This window comes from Ascaphus truei, chromosome 2 (genome assembly GCF_040206685.1).
Source record: "Ascaphus truei isolate aAscTru1 chromosome 2, aAscTru1.hap1, whole genome shotgun sequence".
NCBI classification, from domain to species: domain Eukaryota; kingdom Metazoa; phylum Chordata; class Amphibia; order Anura; family Ascaphidae; genus Ascaphus; species Ascaphus truei.
In genome coordinates this window covers 440,632,811-440,653,585 of record NC_134484.1, presented here as the reverse complement: position 1 = coordinate 440,653,585, position 20,775 = coordinate 440,632,811, and the positions used below count along the sequence as shown (strand labels likewise).

The following is a 20,775-nucleotide window of genomic DNA, read 5'->3' as shown; positions in this document are numbered from 1 at the left end:
GCTCCAACTCCCGTTACTCAGAGCCCGCAAGATGTATCCATTCCCCCTTACAGGGAATCCTTGAGCCTTATTGGCTGTTCTGGGGCACCTGGTGTATGTTTCCCTTAGCCTCATGGGAATTGTAGTCCCGTGGAGGCTACTGCTGCATTGGGGCTGCGTGCACGCTCGTACTGCGCAACTTTGTAATGGCCGCCGCAGCTCCCGAACTTCTTCTGCGCATGCGCGACCACTGCGCATGCGCGCACGTCCATAATGGTGGCCCCCGCTAGCCGGGTGCGCCGCAGAGCCTCCCTGGCGTTGAAGTGGTCCCTGCTTCGGCCCCCACCTTTGCAAACAGCCGGCGGGTCCGTCACTGGCTCCGGCGGCACCCGTGACCGCGCTGCCAGCAATGAGGGGGTCTCGGGAAGCCCAAGGGGACCGGGGCTACATAAGGTTGCAACAAGGTTGCATACGTTATATCAGAGAAAGAAGTGCTAACTAGAAGAAAAGGTCATGCTCTGAAGATGGCGGATGGGAGGCTCAGGGTAAATGGGAGGAAATACAAACACACACACACACACAATATAAGTTCTATAGTATTAGGTGATACCTTTTTTATTTGGACTAACAATTTATGTCATAGGACAAGCTTTCGAGAGTTCTCCCCTCTTCCTCAGGTCGGTAATACTGATATACAAAGGAATCTACTGTATGGCTAAAAAAGTGTATATATGTGTGTATGTATATCTCTATAGATCTCTCTCTATAGATCTCTCTCTCTCTCTCTATAGATCTCTCTCTCTCTATAGATCTCTCTCTCTATAGATCTCTCTCTCTCTATAGATCTCTCTCTCTCTCTCTTTCTACACACACACACACACATATATATATTATACACACACACACACACACACAAAAACCCTCCACAGCAAATGGAAATATTCCTGTATGCTCATTTGCATGTCTTAGACAAGTCTGCAGCCCCGCCTTTCACCATTATCACCCAGCACACAGCACTTCCACTGCAGCAAGGGATTCTGGGAAATGACATGCAAATGTGCACACAGTGTCACCTTTTGCTTCAAAACCATTTTTAACATGGTTCCCTATGGGCTTAAGTTTGCTGCATGGTCACAGCTTTAAACACAGCAAGGGTTATGATGCATAGCCAGAAAACCCACCCACAGACAGCCGTTTCGACCTGAATTGGTCTCATCAGTGTGGGGTATACACACATATACATACATACATACAATATATTTTATATGAATTCATTAAGCTCTTGTTTTGCCAACAGCTGATTTGTAAATACGCACACACACACATATTGTATGAATTCATTAAGCACTTGTTTTGCTAACAGCTGATTTGTATGCTAGTATCAGAAATTGGAGTACATACAATACACATGTGTAAAGCTGGTATATATTCTGATTGGCTTCTGGGAGTATCTATACGCAGCGAGCGTACCCAGAATCCATCCCCTGGAGAAATCAATCTGAAGAAACACGTTGGGTTACACGTGTTGCTGATATCAAGGTGGTACCTATATTGTAAAACTGAGGGAATCCGCTGCCCTGTTTAAAATGTTTGTTTGTGAGTTTTTAATTAGTATCTATGGAATTTATGAAACATTTTGTTGTGATAATGCACTAGAATCAGGCGCTTTTTTCTTTTATATATGTGTATACACACACACACACTTTTGTTTTCTGGGATTGCTGCTCTAATTTTATGGAAGTGAATATAAACCGTTTCCTTTAAATTGTTTCTGGCACTGGTCCCAAATATTTACACAAAGCAGAACAAAGAAGAGAGCACTGATATTAATATTGCACCACTGCAGGTGTGCCAGTTTATAGGGTGAATTTCCCAAAAACAGTTTGTATATGCGGTTGCAGGATGAATCAAACTTACAAGCTATGTTAGGTTGCCCTTCAATTTAGTTAGTCTACTGTCCTATCTTTCCATTCTTTTTTGTATGGTTTCTCTGTTCTATTCTACAATATATTTTGAACTACAGATTGGTCCTGAGTACAAAACAGAGATTAGGGTGTTAACAAAGTGATGGTTTATCTAAATTACTCTGACATTAATAATAATAATAGCATGTTCTTGTATAGCGCTGCTAGTTTACATAGCGCTTTACAGAGACATTTTGCAGGCACAGGTCCCTGCCCCATGGAGCTTACAATCTATGTTTTTTGTGCCTGAGGCACAGGGAGATAAAGTGACTTGCCCAAGGTCACAAGGAGCCGACACCGGGATAATGAATGAGACTTAATTCTATGAGGCTATTGATGCCGACATATGACTGGGGCTATTTTTCAATAGCCAAGACTTACTTGAAATGACTGATACCGAGCAGACTGGAGGTATAAATTGATTTATACTAGAGGTAGATAAGACATAACATACACATGATATAGGTCATAAAAAATAGTATAATGCTAGCAACATAGTGGCATAAATCTAGTCACTAATCACCAAATTACACTACAACATCTGCATACTACAATATTGTATCAGTAAAGCTTATATTTATGCAGCCACCAACATTCAACCACATCTCAAGATGAAAACAGCACTATGCCGCAATATCTCGTGAGGTAGACAGAAGCAGACTATAATGGACCATCGGACTAACACAGCGGATCCCTGCTACGTGAATCCTACGGGGGTCTACCTGTCTATAAGAGATGTGAAGTAAGAGATAGACTTAATCAGTCATTTATTTTATTTTAATGTTACAGTATTGTAGAAGGGGGTCCCCGGAGCTGAACCGCATTGATTTCAGGTCCGGAGACCCCCCACTTCCCAAGTTACAGGCTCTGTTATGGGGTGACCGTATCCCTACGGCCATGTTTAAATTCTTCCCCGTCACGGCCCACGTGATCTGGGTATTTAAACAAACCAGAGGGATACCGGCACCCCATAACGGGACCTGTAACTCGAGAAGTAGTGGGTCCCTGGACCTGAAACCAATGTGGTTCAGCTCCAGAGAGCCCCTGCTATAATACTGTAATATTAAAATAAAAGCCGCTTCATGGTACCTAACCAAGTAGGCTGAGCCAGATCTTCCCAGGCACACCAGATCTCTGCTGGAGGGGGTGTGGTCTGAGAGGAGATATGGTACATATATGGTGGACCTGTCCAAAGATACAAAAATTCTGGACGCATATCCAAAATATGTTGCAGGAGTCCACGGAGCTGAGAATCCCTTTGGACCCTTTGATATATCTATTAGGTAAACCTATTGAGAATGTTCCCTCCCCAGTGGGAAAATTGATTAGATTCATACTTACAGCAGCACGCTGCTCAATAGCAGCTGCTTGGAAAATTATAAATGTGCCCTCCAAGCAAACAATAAATAAAAGATTGAAAGAAGTCAAAATGATGGAACAATTGTCGGCCCAATTTAACCAAAAACTAGAGGAATTCCACAAAGTTTGGGATCTATGGACCCCTTCCTAGCCTCAAATCAGAAGGGGAGGGGAAAAAAAAGGGGGGGGAGGGACTCGACGGGCCTTCAGGGGGTTAGGACATCAGAACCCTGGATCCTGTTCGTGTGCGCCTCCACCCCCCCTTCTTTCTCTCCCCCTCTCCCGACCCTCTCTTTATCTATCCCTAATCTTAATCTTTCCTATCCTACAAAATTAGTATAATTTAGGAGACGGAAAATTTAAAGGTACAAATCTGAAGTCGCCTTAATGCAACACACAACATATGAAGAGCCATACAGTTAATATAAAACATTAGGCTGTCAAGATAAATGTTCTTTATTCTGTTGTTTTATGTGACCAAGTACTTGTATGAATGCCAATCCTTATGTTAAAGATTGACATGTATAATGTGAAGTTATGTATGTAAAACAATAAAAAAATTGAAACAAAAAATAAATAAAAGCAGCTTCATTACCTTAGCGGCTAACCGCTAAGGCAATTAAGGGGTTAAGGCAGACTACCAGGTTTATTGGGGGTTGAGGGGGTGAGTGAAGGGGGTAATAGCATTTGCCCATTTAACAAAAAAAAAAACATCAGCCAGCATAAAGTACCTGTACTTGTGTTTTTTTTTCTATGTACAGTAATGTGTTTTATTTTGGGCCTGTTTTTTTTTTAGGTTACCCATTTATTACTATAGTGGCAAAGCATGCCCATATTTATACACACTGTGCCAATCAATGAGTAGTGGGGGTAGTGTACCCGGGATGGGGTGTTATGCCTCCTGGGTGGGTAGTGGGGAGGGTGGGTTAACCCCTTAATTACTATAGTGGTTACTAACCACTAAGGTGATTAAGGGGTTAGGGGCCAATAGATTGTATGTTTTTATTGTACGATTGCTGAAAACAGAGGACAAGGGCAGTAATGAGGATGAGGACAGCCTTCATCCTGGCAGGGGTAAGTGCAAGTTGCATTTACTTTATGCTGGCTGATGTTTTATTTTAAATTGGCAAATGCACTATTATCCTACCTGGATAATAGTAATTTTGCCCATTACTGTACTGTATGTGTTAGCGGGGTTGTTGGGGGTACAGGGGGTGGGTTGTGTTTTGGTATAGTAGGTAGTAGGTATTTTAATATTTGTTGTGTGGGTAGAGGGATTGAGTGAAGGGGGTAGTTGCTCCAGGGTGGGTGGTCAGGCCTCGGCTGGGTAGTGGGAGGTGTTAACCCTTTCATTACTATAGCGTTTACTACCGCTAAGGTTATGAAGGGGTTAACCCCTCCTGCAACCACCCACCCTAGGGCTGTTACCCCTTTCACTCACCCCCCTCCACCGCCCAATAAACCTGGTAGTCTGCCTTAACCCCTTCGCTAAGGTAATGAAGCTGCTTTTATTTTAATGTTACAGTATTATAGCAGGGGGTCTCCGGAGCTGAAACGCATTGATTTCAGGTCCGGGGACCCGCTACTTCCCGAGTTACAGGCCCAGTTATGGGGTGCCAGTATCCCTCTGGTTTGTTTAAATCCCCAGATTACGTGGGCCGTGACGCAGGAGAATTTAAACATGGTCGCCGGCATACCGGCACCCCATAACAGGGCCCGTAACTCGGGAAGTAGGGGGTCCCCTGACCTGAAATCAATGCGGTTCAGCTCCGGAGACCCCCTGCTACAATACTCTAACATTAAAATGAAATAAAACCCCCGCGATCGCCTGTTAGAGGCGCGCAGGTGAGGGACTGATTCAGCCTCTCTCTTACTGCACGTCTCTTACATACAGGTAGACCCTGGTAGGATTCACAAGACAGGGACCCCCGATGTGTTAATCCGATGGGCCATTAGTCTGCTGCAGTCAACCTAGCGAGGATCTCAGGCGAAATCTCGAAAATTTGATTGAGAAATGGTTGAATGATGGTGGCTGCATCTGAAGCTAGACATTTTCAATTCACAGCTAAAAACAAATGTTGCTATGTACAATAAATATTTATATGTAGTTCCAAGCTCTTGACATGGGGAAGATGGTGTTTCTAGAGAAAAAAGAAACCCTAATCTTCAGGATGTTGCCATGTTGATGTGGTGTGATGTCCAATCCCAATAATAAAAAATAAGAGAATCCTTCCTTAGACAATGGGCACCATTCAAATGCTGTGAAGCCATCTATTCGAATGAATGGAGCTGAATAGCCAAACCATTACATTTAATAGTCAAGGACTCAATTTCCACAGGTTCAGCACCACAAGATTGGCATAAAGTAGACGTGGTACGACAACATTTAAAAAGGGAGCTAGATCACAACCAGGGAATTACACACCTGTAAGCCTGACATCAGTAGTGGGGAAGTTACTTGAAGCTTTAGTGCAAGATAATATTCAGAAATACCTAATAGATAGCAAAATTATTAGTAATAGTCAGCAAGGATTTATGAAGGATAGGTCGTGCCAAACTAAACTTAATTGGAATCAGAAAAAATATTTGCACCTGGATTGAAAACTGGTTGAAGGATAGACAGAGGATCGGTACTGGGACCCCTGCTTTTTAACTTGTTTATTAATTACCTTGAGGTTGGCATAGGGAGCAAAGTCTCCATTGTTGCTGATGATACTAAATTGTGTAAGGTAGTTCAATCAGAGCCGGATGTAACTTCTCTCCAGAAGGACATGGATAGACTGGAAACTTGGGCAGGTAAATGGCAGGTGATGTTTAATACAGATAAATGTAAGGTTATGCATTTGGGATGCAAGAATAAACAGGCGACTTACAAATGAAAAGGGGATAAATTAGGGGAATCTTTGATGGAGAATAATTTAGGAGTGCTGGTAGTGTAGCAAGTGCACGCAGTATAGAACAGCCCTAAGAGTGAACTTTATTAATAAAGGTTTCAATGCTAAATTAATTGAAGATTCTTAGAGTATGGATAGAGGGGGGTTTCTGGCTAAACACAGCGAGAGAGACCAAAATCGGATAGTTACTAAATCACAAATGTAATGTCGCAACATATAACGAGAATACACCTATTTTTATTACAAAGTTCAGTCAGCGTACAACATGTATTCTCAATACACACTGGAGATTCCTTGCAGGAGATCCGGTGCTTAAAAACCTTCTCCCCCAAACACCAAATATAGTCTTTCGGAAAACTAAAAGTGTAAGAAATTGGGTAGCTCCCGGTCCACGTACTCCCATTAATTCTACAGTAGACACATGTTAAATGTGGGACCACTAGGTGCCCAACCCGTCGGTTTCTGATCACTGAAGATTCATTCAAGAATCCTAAGACACATGAGAAGTTCCCAGTCAGGGGACATATACAATGCAGAACAAGTTATGTTAAGTGTACTTAATTACCTTTGGGTGCCACTTTATTATATAGATCGCAGGTGTGAAAAGGGGAGTTTATCAATTCCCCTTACCAGAGTTCAGCTAGCCACTGGATCACCAATTTACAATTTGTGATTAATACATGTTCATTTAGGCCAATTCTTTCAAGAAAGAAGCAAATAAAAATATATAAAATCGGTGATAAGCCAAAAAAACAGGAATTCCAGCAAAAATAAATTAAAAAAGTGGATTTTTTTTTTTTTAGTTCATAATCATTACAAATAATGACTTAAACCATCTAGCAAATTAAAGAAAAGCTAAAAACATCAATTACATCCGCACTGGGACAGATTTAATACTCTTTCAATAGTCTTACTCAGCAAAATGGATGCCACACTGAAAAACCCAAAGTCTCCGACTGCGTAATGGGACCATTTGCCAGATAAATGAGTGTCCGTGTTCTGCTGCTCTAATTAAGCTACTCGCAGAGCAAATGTTTGGAAAGTGGATAATCATTTCACTGAACCGATTTGGCTCTCTTCCTTTTCTAGCTCACAGTTCACCTGTTTCGCAGCGATGAAAACAGAGCCCTATGGAGAGAGGCAGAAACTATTTGTGCTGAATGCTATTAGTTCTCTTGATTTTCCCCTCCTAACATGAATGGTTTTTTTGGGAGTGCAAGCTACCTGGATTATATCCCCCGAGAGCGACAGGAGTTGTCATTGCACATTCATTGTGTTTCCTGTATCCATTTCAGGAAGATATTAGCAATACATGGCCTAAGTGGGACTTCTAGAGCGGCAGTCCCTCTCCCCTCCCCCCCCCCCCTCTACTCCTATTTAACAGTCTTGGTGCAAGAGGGGGTATAACACTGCAAAGAAGTGTACTGCCGGTCCCTCTTGTAATCAGAGGAAAAAATACATATTTGGAGCTCTTTAACAATTCTTTTTATATTTCTCCAGTAATGCCTCATTTTTTCTATAGCATGCCGTTTCTCAGTGGTTGTTATCTGTAACCGTGTATTTGCTTATAAAGTTAATGAAATTTCGAAATTTTGAAGGATAGACAACAGAGAGTTGTCGTAACTGGAAGATTTTCAGGTTTGGCTAAAGGTGTGGAGTGGCTAAAGGTGGAGTACCTTAAGGATCGGTACTTGGATCCCTGCTTTTTAACTTGTTTATTAATGACCTTGAGGTTGGCAGAGAGAGCAAAGTCTCCATCTTTGCGAAGAACACTAAATTGTGTATGGTAGTAAACTCAGTGCGCAATGTAACTTCTCTGCAGAAGGACTTGGAAAAAATGGAAACTTGGGCAGGTAAATGGCAGGTGGTGTTTAATACATAAACAGTAAATGCATTGAGGAAACAAGAATAAACCAACGATTTAGAAATAAAATGGGGCTAAATTAGGAGAATCCATGATGGACAAGGATTCAGGAGTGCTTGTAGACAGCAGGCTTAGCAATACTGCCCAATGTCATGCAGTAGCGGCAAAGGCAAATAAGATGTTATCTTGCATTAAACGGGGAATGGATGGAAGGGAAGAAAACATAATGATGCCCCTTTACAAAGCATTAGTAAGACTACACCTTGAATATAGAGTACTTTGTTGGCACCACTCCATAAAGACATTATGGAACTAGAAAAAGTGCAGATAAGAGCCATCAGATTAATAAAAGGGATGGAAAATCTGAGTTATGAAGAAAGGCTAGCTAATTTAGGTTTGCTTACAGTAGAAAAGAGGGTATATGATAACTATACCCAAATATAAATCGGCGATACAAGGAGCATTCAAAAGAACTATTCATCCCACGGGCAGAACAAATGGCACAGGGTCATCCCATAAGGTTGGAGAAAAGGAGATTTCATCAGCAACAAAGGAAAGGATTCTGTACAGTAAAGGTAGTTAAGATGTAGAATTCATTACTCATGGAAACCGATGGCAGATACAATAGATATCTTTAATAGATATCTTTAATAGATATCTTTAAAAAAAAAAAAGTCTGGACATCTTCTTAGAAAGGTATATAGGGAAATACCAAATAAGTAAACATGGGAAGGATGTTGAACCTGGGAAAAAAATCTGGAGTCAGGAAGGAATTTATTTTCCCCTTATGGATGATGTTTTACTGAAGTTTTTTGTTTGCCTTCCTCTGGATCAAAATACTATATATACAAATATAGGATAAGTATCTAATTTCAATTTAGCACACAGTTAGGTTGAACATGTGTCTTTTTTCAACCTTATCTACTATGTAACTATGTAATATTGGAGGGAGAAAACTCCAATAGGTATTGTGTATGAAATATATTTTCTGTGCCTTACAAAGAGTTTGTTGGTAGATGGAATGGATATATATACCGTTAAGTTTTCGTTGAAGAGCTTCTACCTGTAAACTTATGATATACATCTGTTCATCAAGGTCTTCAAGGATCTAAGGGTTAAAGAGACGTCGTTATTGGTGACATACACTTACCACAAGTGTAAAAAAGAAAAAAAAATCAAGCATTTAAAATGGAAAACATAAAACGTTGTGGCTATTGTAAATTGAAAGAAAAGAGTTGAGAGATTTCAGAAGTTTGTCTACAGGTATAGCTTTTACCTTTGGCCATTTTTGGCACGTATAGTGCCAACATTACTATCCACACCTATAGAAAGTCTGATATCTCAAGTTCTACAGGCTGTATTGTTTAACAAATACATGGGGAGGGTGTTAAGTCCAAAAAGCAACAGTATAGTCTGACTAGCAGGACGACAATAACAAACGTATGCAATAAATGAGTTAGCACAGGGGTAGGCAACTCCACCAAGTGTGGTTTCAAGGTATCCCTACTTCAGCACAGGTGATTCAGTCTTAAACTGGCCTGTTGGTGGCCCTTGAGTTGCATAACCCCCGAGTTAGCCTCATGTCTCATTAGATGTACACAAAGACCTGCAAGAATGCTGCAATTAAAGTACAATTAAAAATAACTAAATAATAAAGTGGATACTGTAAGAGTTTGACAGCAGACAAAACTAAATTAGATGCATTTTTTTTGAACAGGATAAACTCCTTCAAAATGCATCTGCAGCTAAATTTACAATTATAATGCAGCCTAGTGTAACACTGTTTTCCTAAAAATGATGGAATTGTTGATACTTTTTGTCTGCTTTGGCTCATGTGATTTCTACAGCAATTCCCAAGGGCCACCATTAATCCATCCCTGAGTTTGGGAATCGTGGAACACAAACTAGCTCCCAATAAACTAAAAAACTCAAGGCCGACTAGAAGTGGGATCAGCATTTTCATAGAGAGGGAGAGACCTTTCTAATTTTATTAGCCGTCGCTGTGTGTGTGTGTGTGTGTGTGTGTGTGTGTGTGTGTGTGTGTGTGTATGTGTGTGTGTGCACCTGAGGTACCCTGGGAGATATTCAAAGTATATTTAAATGAGTGCCATCCCACAGTTCCTAAAAGGATTTTCATACTAACTACCATATATAGAATTGATAAGCCTACGGTACCAACAAGTATGACAGATACAGGAGTTTGCTTTACTTCCTATGCTAGTCAAAAGGAGGGTTCTACCCATGTATCTCTATGAAAGGAGCAGCCAATCAGGGGACCAAAGTGAGACAATATTAATGGCATGTTCTGTATGTTACATGTAGAACATGGACACCATTTTTATACAAATCAGACAAGTACAAAAACATTTTACATTAATTATAAGGAACACAACGACTTTCAGGATTTACACAAATCTTTATCCAACCTCCTTCGCGACAAGCCGGTTCTATATGCAAGGACATGGTTCCTCCCCCTTTCATGCTTTGTTCGGCAAATTAAAGGCAGAATAAGTTGTTGTGGTTTTTTTTTTTAGATTAAGAAAAAAGTACAATTAATTACCAGATAACATTCAAATTAAACAGACCCGTGGAAAATAGAAACAACCTAATTTTTACACAAGAAGTAAGTGAGAATGTTACCTTGGGGGGGGGATTGAATCCTTCTAAAGAAGCCAATTAAATGGATAAAAAAAAGAATATATTTTGTTTTAATGACTGCTATGCGAGACTTCCCCTTTAAATATTTTTTATGGCCTCTTAAACCAACTTGGCTAAGTTACATATATTGTCTCATCTAAAGAATACAATTTGACATTTTAATTAATCTTTGAATACTTTATCTATGTATCTCAATATGTTTGAGTGAACCTAGAATTACAAATTACTTTATATGTTCTCTTATTCCCTATGTTACTTTTAGTCTGTCGGTAGTTTATTTATTTTTTAATTGTCTGCTGTAATGTCTTATAGTCATATTGTTATTGCCTCCAGTGTAAGTCTTCATGAACCAGCAAAATCAAGCAAAATCAAGCGCAAATAGCACTAATACGATGAAAAAACAATTAATCGTGGTTAAGACACTGCTGACACCCTCCAAAAAACATATTGGTGCAAAGTGGTCCATACAAAAATTATGCAATTGCCCCCCGTTTTGCTCCAAAATTGCCTTAGTACAGGGCAGTGCTGGCAAGCATAAGACCCTTCTGTCTGTCCCACAGACCAGGATTAATGGTACTGGGACTGAGAGGAGAGTTGGTGTGGTAGGGGAGGAGAAAGCTGGTGTAGGGGAGGAGAAAGCTGGTGTAGGGGAGCTGTCTGTGCTGCCTCTTCCATGCTGCCCCCGAACATCACTGCAGCAGGAACTCTTGCGAGGCTTGCCAAGCAAATAGGAGTGCCCGGTTAGCCTTTGTGTGGGATCCTGCTGCACTCAAGTGCGAGAACAGCATGGAAGAGGCAGCCCCCCTCCCCCCCAGCTCTCTCCTCATGCTACGTCACCCGGTTCCATAATCTGCCTGCGGATTCCCACCTCACCCTTTAAGAGTGTGAGTGGGGGGGATATAAGAGTGTGAGTGGGGGGATAAAGAGTGAGTGGGGGGATAAAGAGTGAGTGGGGGGATAAACAGTGAGTGGGGTATAAAGAGTGAGTGGGGGGATAAAGAGTGAGTGGGGGGATAAAGAGTGAGTGGGGGGATATCAAGTGTGAGTGAGGGGATATCAAGAGGGTGAGTGAGGATATCAAGAGTGTAAGTGGAGGGCTGGAGTAAGAGTGCGGGAGGGCTGGAGTAAGAGTGCAGGAGGGCGGGAGTAAGAGTGCGGGAGGGCAGGGAGGGCGGGAGTAAGAGTGCGGGAGGGTGGGAGAAAGAGTGCGGGAGGGCGGGGAGGGCGGGAGTAAGAGTGCGGGAGGGCAGGAGTAAGAGTGCGGGAGGGTGGGAGTAAGAGTGCGGGAGGGTGGGAGAAAGAGTGCGGGAGGGCGGGGAGGGCGGGAGTAAGAGTGCGGGAGGGCGGGAGTAAGAGTGCGGGAGGGCGGGAGTAAGAGGGCGGGAGTAAGAGTGTGGGAGTAAGAGTGCGGGAGTAAGAGTGCGGGAGGGCGGGAGTAAGAGTGCGGGAGTAAGAGTGCGGGAGGGCTGGAGTAAGAGTGCGGGAGGGCTGGAGTAAGAGTGCGGGAGGGCTGGAGTAAGAGTGCGGGAGGGCTGGAGTAAGAGTGCGGGAGGGCTGGAGTGAGTGTGGGGGGGGGTGAGAAATAGAGAGGAGGGAGGGGGTGAAAGGGGTAGTGGTTAGGGAGGGGAATGGGTGAGCTTAATGCTGACATCTAGCAAACAGCCGTACTATGTTTTAGATGCGCATTTTTTAAATGTATGGTACGTATGAAGTACAATTACATCTCATCAGGCCCCTCATATGAAATGAGTACGAGAGGCAAGTTACTAGGCATAGGAAGGGGGATCGTTGGTTCCCAGGAAGGCATATTGGGACAGTTTCAGAAAAAGCATGACTGAAATGTCTAAAGCGTACATGGAATGCAAGAGGAATTCCGTGCAAGTGGAACAGAACAAGGGACGAGGCAGAGTGCAGAGTGAATAATGGACTGAAGGGACAGGGTGCTTCTACTTGACTTCAAGTGTTGAAATAGGGCAGGTAGAAAAGGTTTTTTTTGCTTGCCTTTTTCACTCCTACCATTTTGTATTGTGTGACAGTAATGAATTGAAATGGAATAATATGAACATGGGTCAGCAGAGACCATAACATACTGAGGGAATCCAATTCCAACCAGAAGCGCTGGGAAAAAAATGGAAACCATCAGCTCATGCTGGGATGGAAATCCTCCTGTCCTGGCTGAAAACAAAAACATTTGTACTACCTTCCTTTCTTTTCTTTAGATAACTATAACTCAATGTGGCTCCTGGAAACCCAGTCTGCCGCAGTGATTTAATAAAAAAAGAAAGTCAATAAGACCAACAAACAGTTGAACCGAAAAGACACAGTTCTGCGTGCAATTCTTCAGCAACGTGGTCCTCACTGATCAAAATGCACAAACCAGAATCAAGTTATATGCTGTACATACAAATGTGTGTCAATGTAAAAAATAGACAAAACCCTTTTAGATATAACTTGGCACGGCACACGCCGTTTATTTGGGAGATAATAACATGAGGTTCAGCCTGGCTGCAAATGAACGCGCTGTACTGTACAACGTCACCTTTCCATCTTCTAAAGCGCCTTTTTATACAGCTAAAACGTAATGTAACTCCAGGACGGTCCTGCACAGTGATTTAATGCTATGACCTTCTCTGCTGACATCTAAACCACAGCAATAAACAATAATGAGGTATTTCACAGACTTCAGTTGCCGGTATGGAGATGGGAATATCCAATATTACAGAGCAGCAGCAGCAACTATTGGTATGAGCCATTAATGTCTTCTAATAAGGCTTCATTCACTTGACCTTCAGCTTTATTCAACTGGGATGTTGTAGTCATTTGTATTGCTGTATACAGAAGCATGTTTTATTTCCAAGGAGTGGAACCTTCAATGAACACAAAACCAAGACCTGTGTGTATTCTTTAAATGACCCTCAGTATTTCTATGCCACTGAAATGTTTACTAACCAGATCTCCATCAAAAAGCCCAAATAGTTAATCAACATAGCAGTAGATTGAGTCATAAACTAGAGAATTCATCCAGTGAAAAAAATGTAGAGTGAACTTTGACTTATTTTTAGAGTGCATGTTTCTTTAAAAATGGTACAGAAAATACACTGGAAAGGCATGAATCCCAAACTAATTAAAGTCTACAGTATGTCACTTTGTCACCGGGACAGACAGGCTACCCGACTAATTCGAATATAATGCAGTAGAAGAGAGAAATGGCAGAGCACAACCGAAAATATGAAAAAAAAAAAAAAAGGATTTAGAAGGAAAGTGCGTTAACCATAAAAAGTTTAATGGTCACAACGGGAAAAATGGTAAGGCATTACCCTACCAACATGTTTCGTGCTACACAGAGCACTTTATCAAGGCATTAATAATTCCTTCTAAATCCTTTTTTTTGGGGGATATTTGCCATTTCTCTCTTCTACTGCATTCAATCCACAAGGACGGAGGCACACCCAGAAGGTCTGGTAGGATCAACATGGACGCTGCAGCAGACTCGTGAGTTTTTGCTTGCTACATGGTTATTATGTTCCACTAAGGGATTAGGGTATTCAATTTGGGTGACAATTAGCATTTGGGTTCCTGGACATTTGAGTGCCGCTCACGCTGGTTTACAAACTAGGATACCACACCCAGTACCCTTCCAGAATCAAGATTATACTCCAGAATTCATACCATTATTACCACAGCTGTATACAGTTCTTAGCACCACGCATTATACATTTACTAAGAATATAAGAAATTGTGACACGGAAATATTTGAATTGGGGTAAAACAGATCCTAAGCAAATTGCTAAATTTTGGGCATTGTAATTTTTTCTAAGACAGGGTGTCAGATTTTTAGAAAATCAAGGAATGTGGGATTAGCTGGTTTTCCTTAAAATATGGCTCGTCTGGGGTGTCCCAAGGAGGGGACAGGGAAACACTGTTTTAAGGTATAATATTGCAGAACAAAATGATTGAAAACAAATATATATATGTGATGCTGCTCTTTTTTCCCCTCAAGGTGAACCATCACAAACAGCCACTGAAGCTACCGCAACAGTTACGTTTAAAACATGAGACTGAACAGGGTTTTCTCTAAAGTACATATACTACAGGTATATCTGCTTTTCTATTGTTTATTAAAAAGTTGTTTGAAAGATGTACTTAAAATCAAATTATTTTTTTTTTTTTTTTTTTTTTAGAAGAGAGAGTTAATGGAACTGAAAGTCGGTAGTGTATATTACCACACGTTTACTTGCATTATTTATTAAAGCACCTGCACATTCCGCAACACAGTATGTGTAAGGAGGATGAAATAATAATTTAACATGCAGAAAGATTACAGGTTGCGTTTTCAGAAGATACTTACGGCTGGTTTCACCAAGAGCTGGCCCATTACTGCAAACATTCGAGACAGGCCCACAGGGGTGCATACTGGGTGAGGAAAAGATGATGCTTACAAAATATCCAAATTTACATGCACCCACAAAACATACACTTTAGACACAAAAATCACCACCCCCACTTCATCAAGAATTCCCCCCAGCATATCAATACACAGTGGTCGACAAATCACCAAAAAATCTACTCGCCACACAAAAAAATCTACTCGCCACCTAGTACCAAACGTGTGCTGCTTGGGCCAATAGGAGCTCGCCACGATGTTAAATCCACTCGCCCGGGGCGAGCAAATGTATAGGTTTGTCGAACACTGTCAATACATATTTACTAAGCTGTGACTATGTCAGAAGCCGCCTTAAGCATTAATGACAAGTAGTAAGAATCTGCAGGTACATTCAAGTGATTGGGCTGTGAGGCACCTTTCTTGCCACCGCTTAGAAAATAGGGCTCATCATGTTTAAATCAGAGAATAAAAGTTAGCAATATTAACACATACTTGCCAGCTAACTCCAGGTCAACAGTACAGACTGGCATCCAGATGTAAGAGTATTTTACCAAACTATTATAGAACAAATGAGCAAAAGGACAATATACAGGACTGAATCATTCGCATACTATTGACCTGGAGTTACTCGACGGGTATGTTCATGACGTGAGATAGGAGTATGTTTTGAGGGGGACATAATCATTCAAAGTAAAACGGCGTAAAAAAAAGAAAACCCACCAAGTTGCAGATGGTCTATGCTTTTTCTTTAACTAAACTTTGTAACATATTGGGTGATTATTCCTTTGGAAGAAGAATGATCACCCTTTGTCTATAGTTTTGTGTTTTTTAAACCATTTCTACTGATATCATGGAGCTGCCAATATTTTTCTGTTCAATTTTTTTTCCCCCATCAAAATGTACTAGTATTTTCTTCAACAGCCTGCTGAGGATTTTATATAGTATCCTTTTTCTATAGGATTCTTCCAGTCATTAATATAATTTAACATCGTTAGCCCTTGTTGATCCACTGTTGGATGAAGGCCTCCGCAATCATCTCCCATGTACTGCGGTTGCAAGTCTCTTCTCCAGGTTGCCCCAATACATTTCCTAGTTTCATCCTGCCATCTTACATGTGGTCTCTCCATACTTTGAGTTTTCTGAAACTTCAGAATTATCTTCACACTTCGGGTCCAAGTGTCTCATCCATGTGTGAGCAGGCAGGATACACTGGTCAAACACTTTCCTTTTGGGGACTGCCTGGTTTCTTCCAAATGCACTCCATCCCATCTTCATTCTCCTTTTGATTTCATTCATACAGTAAGGTTGCCATCCATTGATACTAACTGGCCAAGGTAGACACCGTTTTCAACTAGTTGTATTCTATTTATTTTGCCCTTTGTAGGATTGTCCGATTTGTTGATCATCATTTTGGTCCGCTTGAGAATCATATGAAGGTCCACCTTCTTACTTATGGGCACAGCTGGCAAGTTTTTACAGTTTATTTTGATTCATTTTTTTTCTTCCAAATTCAATGTTTTGAACGGTTGAAGTGTTGCTGTAAAACAGCTTTGGTGTCATGGTGTCCCACTGTTTACAAGAAACTAATAACAAGATAAGGATCAGCAATCCAACAGCTGATGAGGCACCATTATCATTTATTTGTTTTAATTAAATACAGGCTCCACCTAAGGAGGCATTGCATTACTTTACAGTCAGTTTGAAAACTACAATTAAATACAATTATTTTTGTTACATAAGAGACATACAAGAAACGTCAGTTATAATAATAAATGGTTGCATTAAATGAATAAAGGTTATACCCATTCAGTTCACAGATAATTAACGGACAGTCAGAGATATGATTATGGGCATAAGTAACATTTACAGACAGGTATCAAATTGTGCTAGAAGAGGTAGGATAGACCTAAGAGTTGAAGAGGCGTTGCCTCAAGGAGCTTACAATCTATAGGCAGGGTGAGTTGACATTGGGTGCAGGAGATGAGAGGATTGGCGAGTTTCAGAGGCAATAGAGCAGCTGTAACTAACAAAAAACTACACCCTGTGGCTTCCCTTTGCCAAAGGCTGACACCTTTCGAAGCAAAGTGTTATGCCCCAGATTTTCTAAAAGCAGCATGTCAACATGCAGTACCTCAGACATGCAGGGGGGAGAGGCTGATGGACTCTAGAGGGTCTGAAGTGGCTCTTGACCTCATGCTGTTAACCCCTACCACACTGGGTTTGTGGAAAGGGGTAATGACGGCATATTGGGGAGCCTCTCTTCTTAGGAAGACGTAACATTACCAAACGGCGACATCCTTGGCTGCCAATGGCTTACGCCTTTGAGGTGACTCAGGTGTTATGTTCCAGAGATTCTGTGTCGAAATAATAAATGAAACTTCTAATATTAAATGTACATTTCCGCAACGTTCTGTCTTAATGCATTTAAATGGCTAGACAGAATCAAAAGCTTTTTCGTAATCGATAAAGCTTAAAATGAGTGTTAGATACAAATTATTATTTCGGAATATCACTTCTTATAAAACTTGGATGTGGTCCATTGTATGGTATCCACTGCAATATCCTGATTGGTCTCTGGGCTGGAGAAATTCCAGGGCCTATTGCAGCCGACTAGCGAGCATCTTCATAAAAATCTTGTAGGAGAGAGATTCAAAGTAGACTGGTCATCGGTAGTTCTTGAGGTCTTCATCTTCTTTCTTATTGATGAGGATAACTATTGTATTGCTCTATTGTTCTGGAATTTTTCTGTTCGTCAAGCAGCATGTAAAGAGTTTTGCAAGCATGGTCTCTACTTCTTCCCCAGGTTCCTAGCAGATTTCAGTTGCAATTCTACTTTCCCCATGGTCCTCGCCACTCTTCATGGATGCTACTAGTTCTGACAAAACGCATGGTACATCATTGGTGGTTACGTCTCACTCTTCGTTATCTGTGTTTTTGTAAAATTCCTTGCAGAAGTCCTCAACTCGCTTTATGATAAGAGCAGTTTTTTTTTAATGTTGATCCGTCGTCTTGTTAGAGTACAAAGTTTTGCTTCTTCCCAATAATAAATCACTGCGTCATCTTCTTTAAATTTCTCTTATTTTCGAGTTATATTTTCTTACATCTTCAGTTAAACCCCTGCGGATCGTCTTGCACAGCACTGCATATTCATTTTTTTGGTGTCTTGGGATTGCTTAATTTCTTATCGATTCCTTAGTAGCTGGTTTGTCTCATCAGATAGTCATTATGTTAGCCATCTCTCGATTTTGTTTTAAAATCTTCGTAGATTTTCATAATTACTTGTTCAAGTAACCGTTATACAGAAAAAATATTCTACCACTCCACCTATTAATCAGGATAAATGATAATGAAAAAGCTAAGGTGCAGTCGGATCAATGAGAGTCATTGTTCAAGTAACCCCATGCATCTCCAACAAGCCAAAAAGATATTTCAGCTCCAGCTGAAATTGTCCGCTGTTATTTGAGGCTCTTGATGTTGATTGTTTGTGTATTTTCAAATCAGTTGTCGTCTTTCCATCTTCGCTTTAAGATGTAGTTTGCAACAAACCAATCAGTGATCTGGAAGATGGTATTATCCTTAACCATCTTGGCACAAGAAATGTTCACCAATTATGCATCCTTCTAATGAAAAAGGTACTGTCTGTCTGTATGTAAACACAATATATATTGATTTCTTTAATCACAACTCCAGTCCTCAAGGGCCACCGAACACTCCAGGTTTTAAGGATATCCCTAATTCTGACTCCGAGGAGGAGTGGCTCAGTGAGTAAAGACACTGAGTTTGAAGCAGGGGAACCTGGTTCAATTCCCTGTGTCGGCTCCTTGTGACCTTGGGCAAGTCACTTTATCTCCCTGTGCCTCAGGCACCAAAAAACATAGATTGTAAGCTCCATGGGGCAGGGACCTGTGTCTGCAAAATGTCTCTGTAAAGCGCTACGTAAAACTAGCAGCGCTACACAAGAACATGCTATTATTATTCAGCACAAGTGGCTCAGTCGGTTGAGCAATGTCTGCTGAAGCAGGGATATCCTTAAAACCTGAACCGTTTGGTGGCCCTTGACGACTGGAGTTGCCCTCCCCTGATGTAGGGACTCAAGATCTAGTATATGAGGATAGATCTCATTTTTACATCTACTGGGTGAGGAACCAAAGACTACATTTAAATATTTTCTTTCGATACAGAAATTACTTACGGAGTAGTAGCAAGCAGCCCATTAATGAAATGCAGGAATATAAATAGGGGAGGTAAAATTCCCAGAGATCTGTAAGGAAAGAAAACGGAAAATTAAAATCATTGGCACTCACACTTTTGCTGGCAGAAAGCCTGCCACATATTGCATTCACTTTGCAAAGTGATGGGTTAAAACATATAAACCTTTTAATTCTTAAATACCACTATAAAAAAAAAAAAAATAAGTGGAGAAGGTAGTGAATCATTTTTGCTTATCATTGTTAAAAAATAAAATAAAAAAAACTATTGAGTCACGTCACTGGAATTAAATAGAAAATTAAGTTTTAAAAATTGAATCATAATACACTGCAGGCCATTCGTCAACAAAGGATTAAACACTTAAACGCGTCCAAACAGTGTATTCTACAGGCAGTCCTCGGTTATCCAACGGAATCCATTCTGGAAGTAGCGTTGGATAGTGAAACCGTTGTAAAGTGAGTCCCATGTTAATCAGTGGTGGTGAGCGTTGGATAACGCATTCAGGCGTCGGGTAACGCATTCCGGCGTCAAAAAAAGGGCCCATAGGGTTGCATTGTAAAGCGTTGGATATGCCATTTGTTGTAAAGTTAAACATTGGATAGCGAGGACTACCTGTATTCTTCAAAATAAATTTAAAAAAATATATAGTATATATTTAAAAAAAATCATAAATAACCATGTTAATTAAGAAGCCTAACTCACATATGGTGTCCAACTAATCAGTTTACTGAAGTCACGGTCAACAAAATCAGATTTTTCGTTTTCAAAGAACAGAATAAGATGCGAGTTTAAGAAAAATGAGGCCCTTTTGTGTTCTCTTCAATAGAACTGGCTGAACACAAATGCACAATTGGTAGCTACAGACTAGTCCCCTGCTGTCCATCTTACAGAAAGCGCAATTCTAGCTCATTGTACACTTCTGATCTACAATGTGACATTTCGTGCCGCCGAGATTTCTATGACGGTGTGTGACCATAGACACTTTGTTTAAGAATATAAAATATTGTCTGAATTGTGTTAGCTGAATTAATTAGCAACATAGTAAAACCAGACAAAGCTAAAGCAGAAACTCCCTTCCTCTGAAAATCAAGTATTTATTTATAATTTTACCTCATATGTAGAAGGAGTTAAACCGTGGCACTCAGAGCTCCAGGGAACCCCCAATTGCAGAGCTCTATTATAATTTTTTGTTGTTAAGTTTAGCAGTACTTTTGAGAAAAAAAAACTAAGATGGCTGCTGGGTGACCTGCTCGGAAGCTGCTGTGTCATCTAACAATGATAACATGGCTTGTATGTACACATACACTTACAGGAATTCTTGTCCGAGAGACTAGATATGGCCACAGGAGTCAGCCTCACTTTGGCAGCCAATAAAAGCCATGTGAGATGACACAGCAGCTTCCGAGCATGTCACCCTGCAGCCATCTTAGTTTTTTCTCCAACGTACTGCTAAACTTAATTTTT

General features: G+C 40.8%; 1 protein-coding gene across 2 annotated transcripts in view; it reads right to left on the bottom strand.

Moving 5' to 3' along the window:
- The window catches only part of LMBR1 (limb development membrane protein 1), a 160,536-nt gene that overhangs the window by 62,109 nt on the left and 77,652 nt on the right, over positions 1-20,775 (bottom strand). For both annotated transcript variants that reach the window (XM_075587853.1, XM_075587854.1), the window contains 3 exons: positions 19,295-19,363; positions 15,067-15,131; positions 9,096-9,168 (listed from right to left, as the gene is read on the bottom strand). In XM_075587853.1, coding sequence (XP_075443968.1) covers positions 9,096-9,168; positions 15,067-15,131; positions 19,295-19,363 — 207 coding nt within the window. The remainder of the gene's footprint in view (positions 1-9,095; positions 9,169-15,066; positions 15,132-19,294; positions 19,364-20,775) is intronic.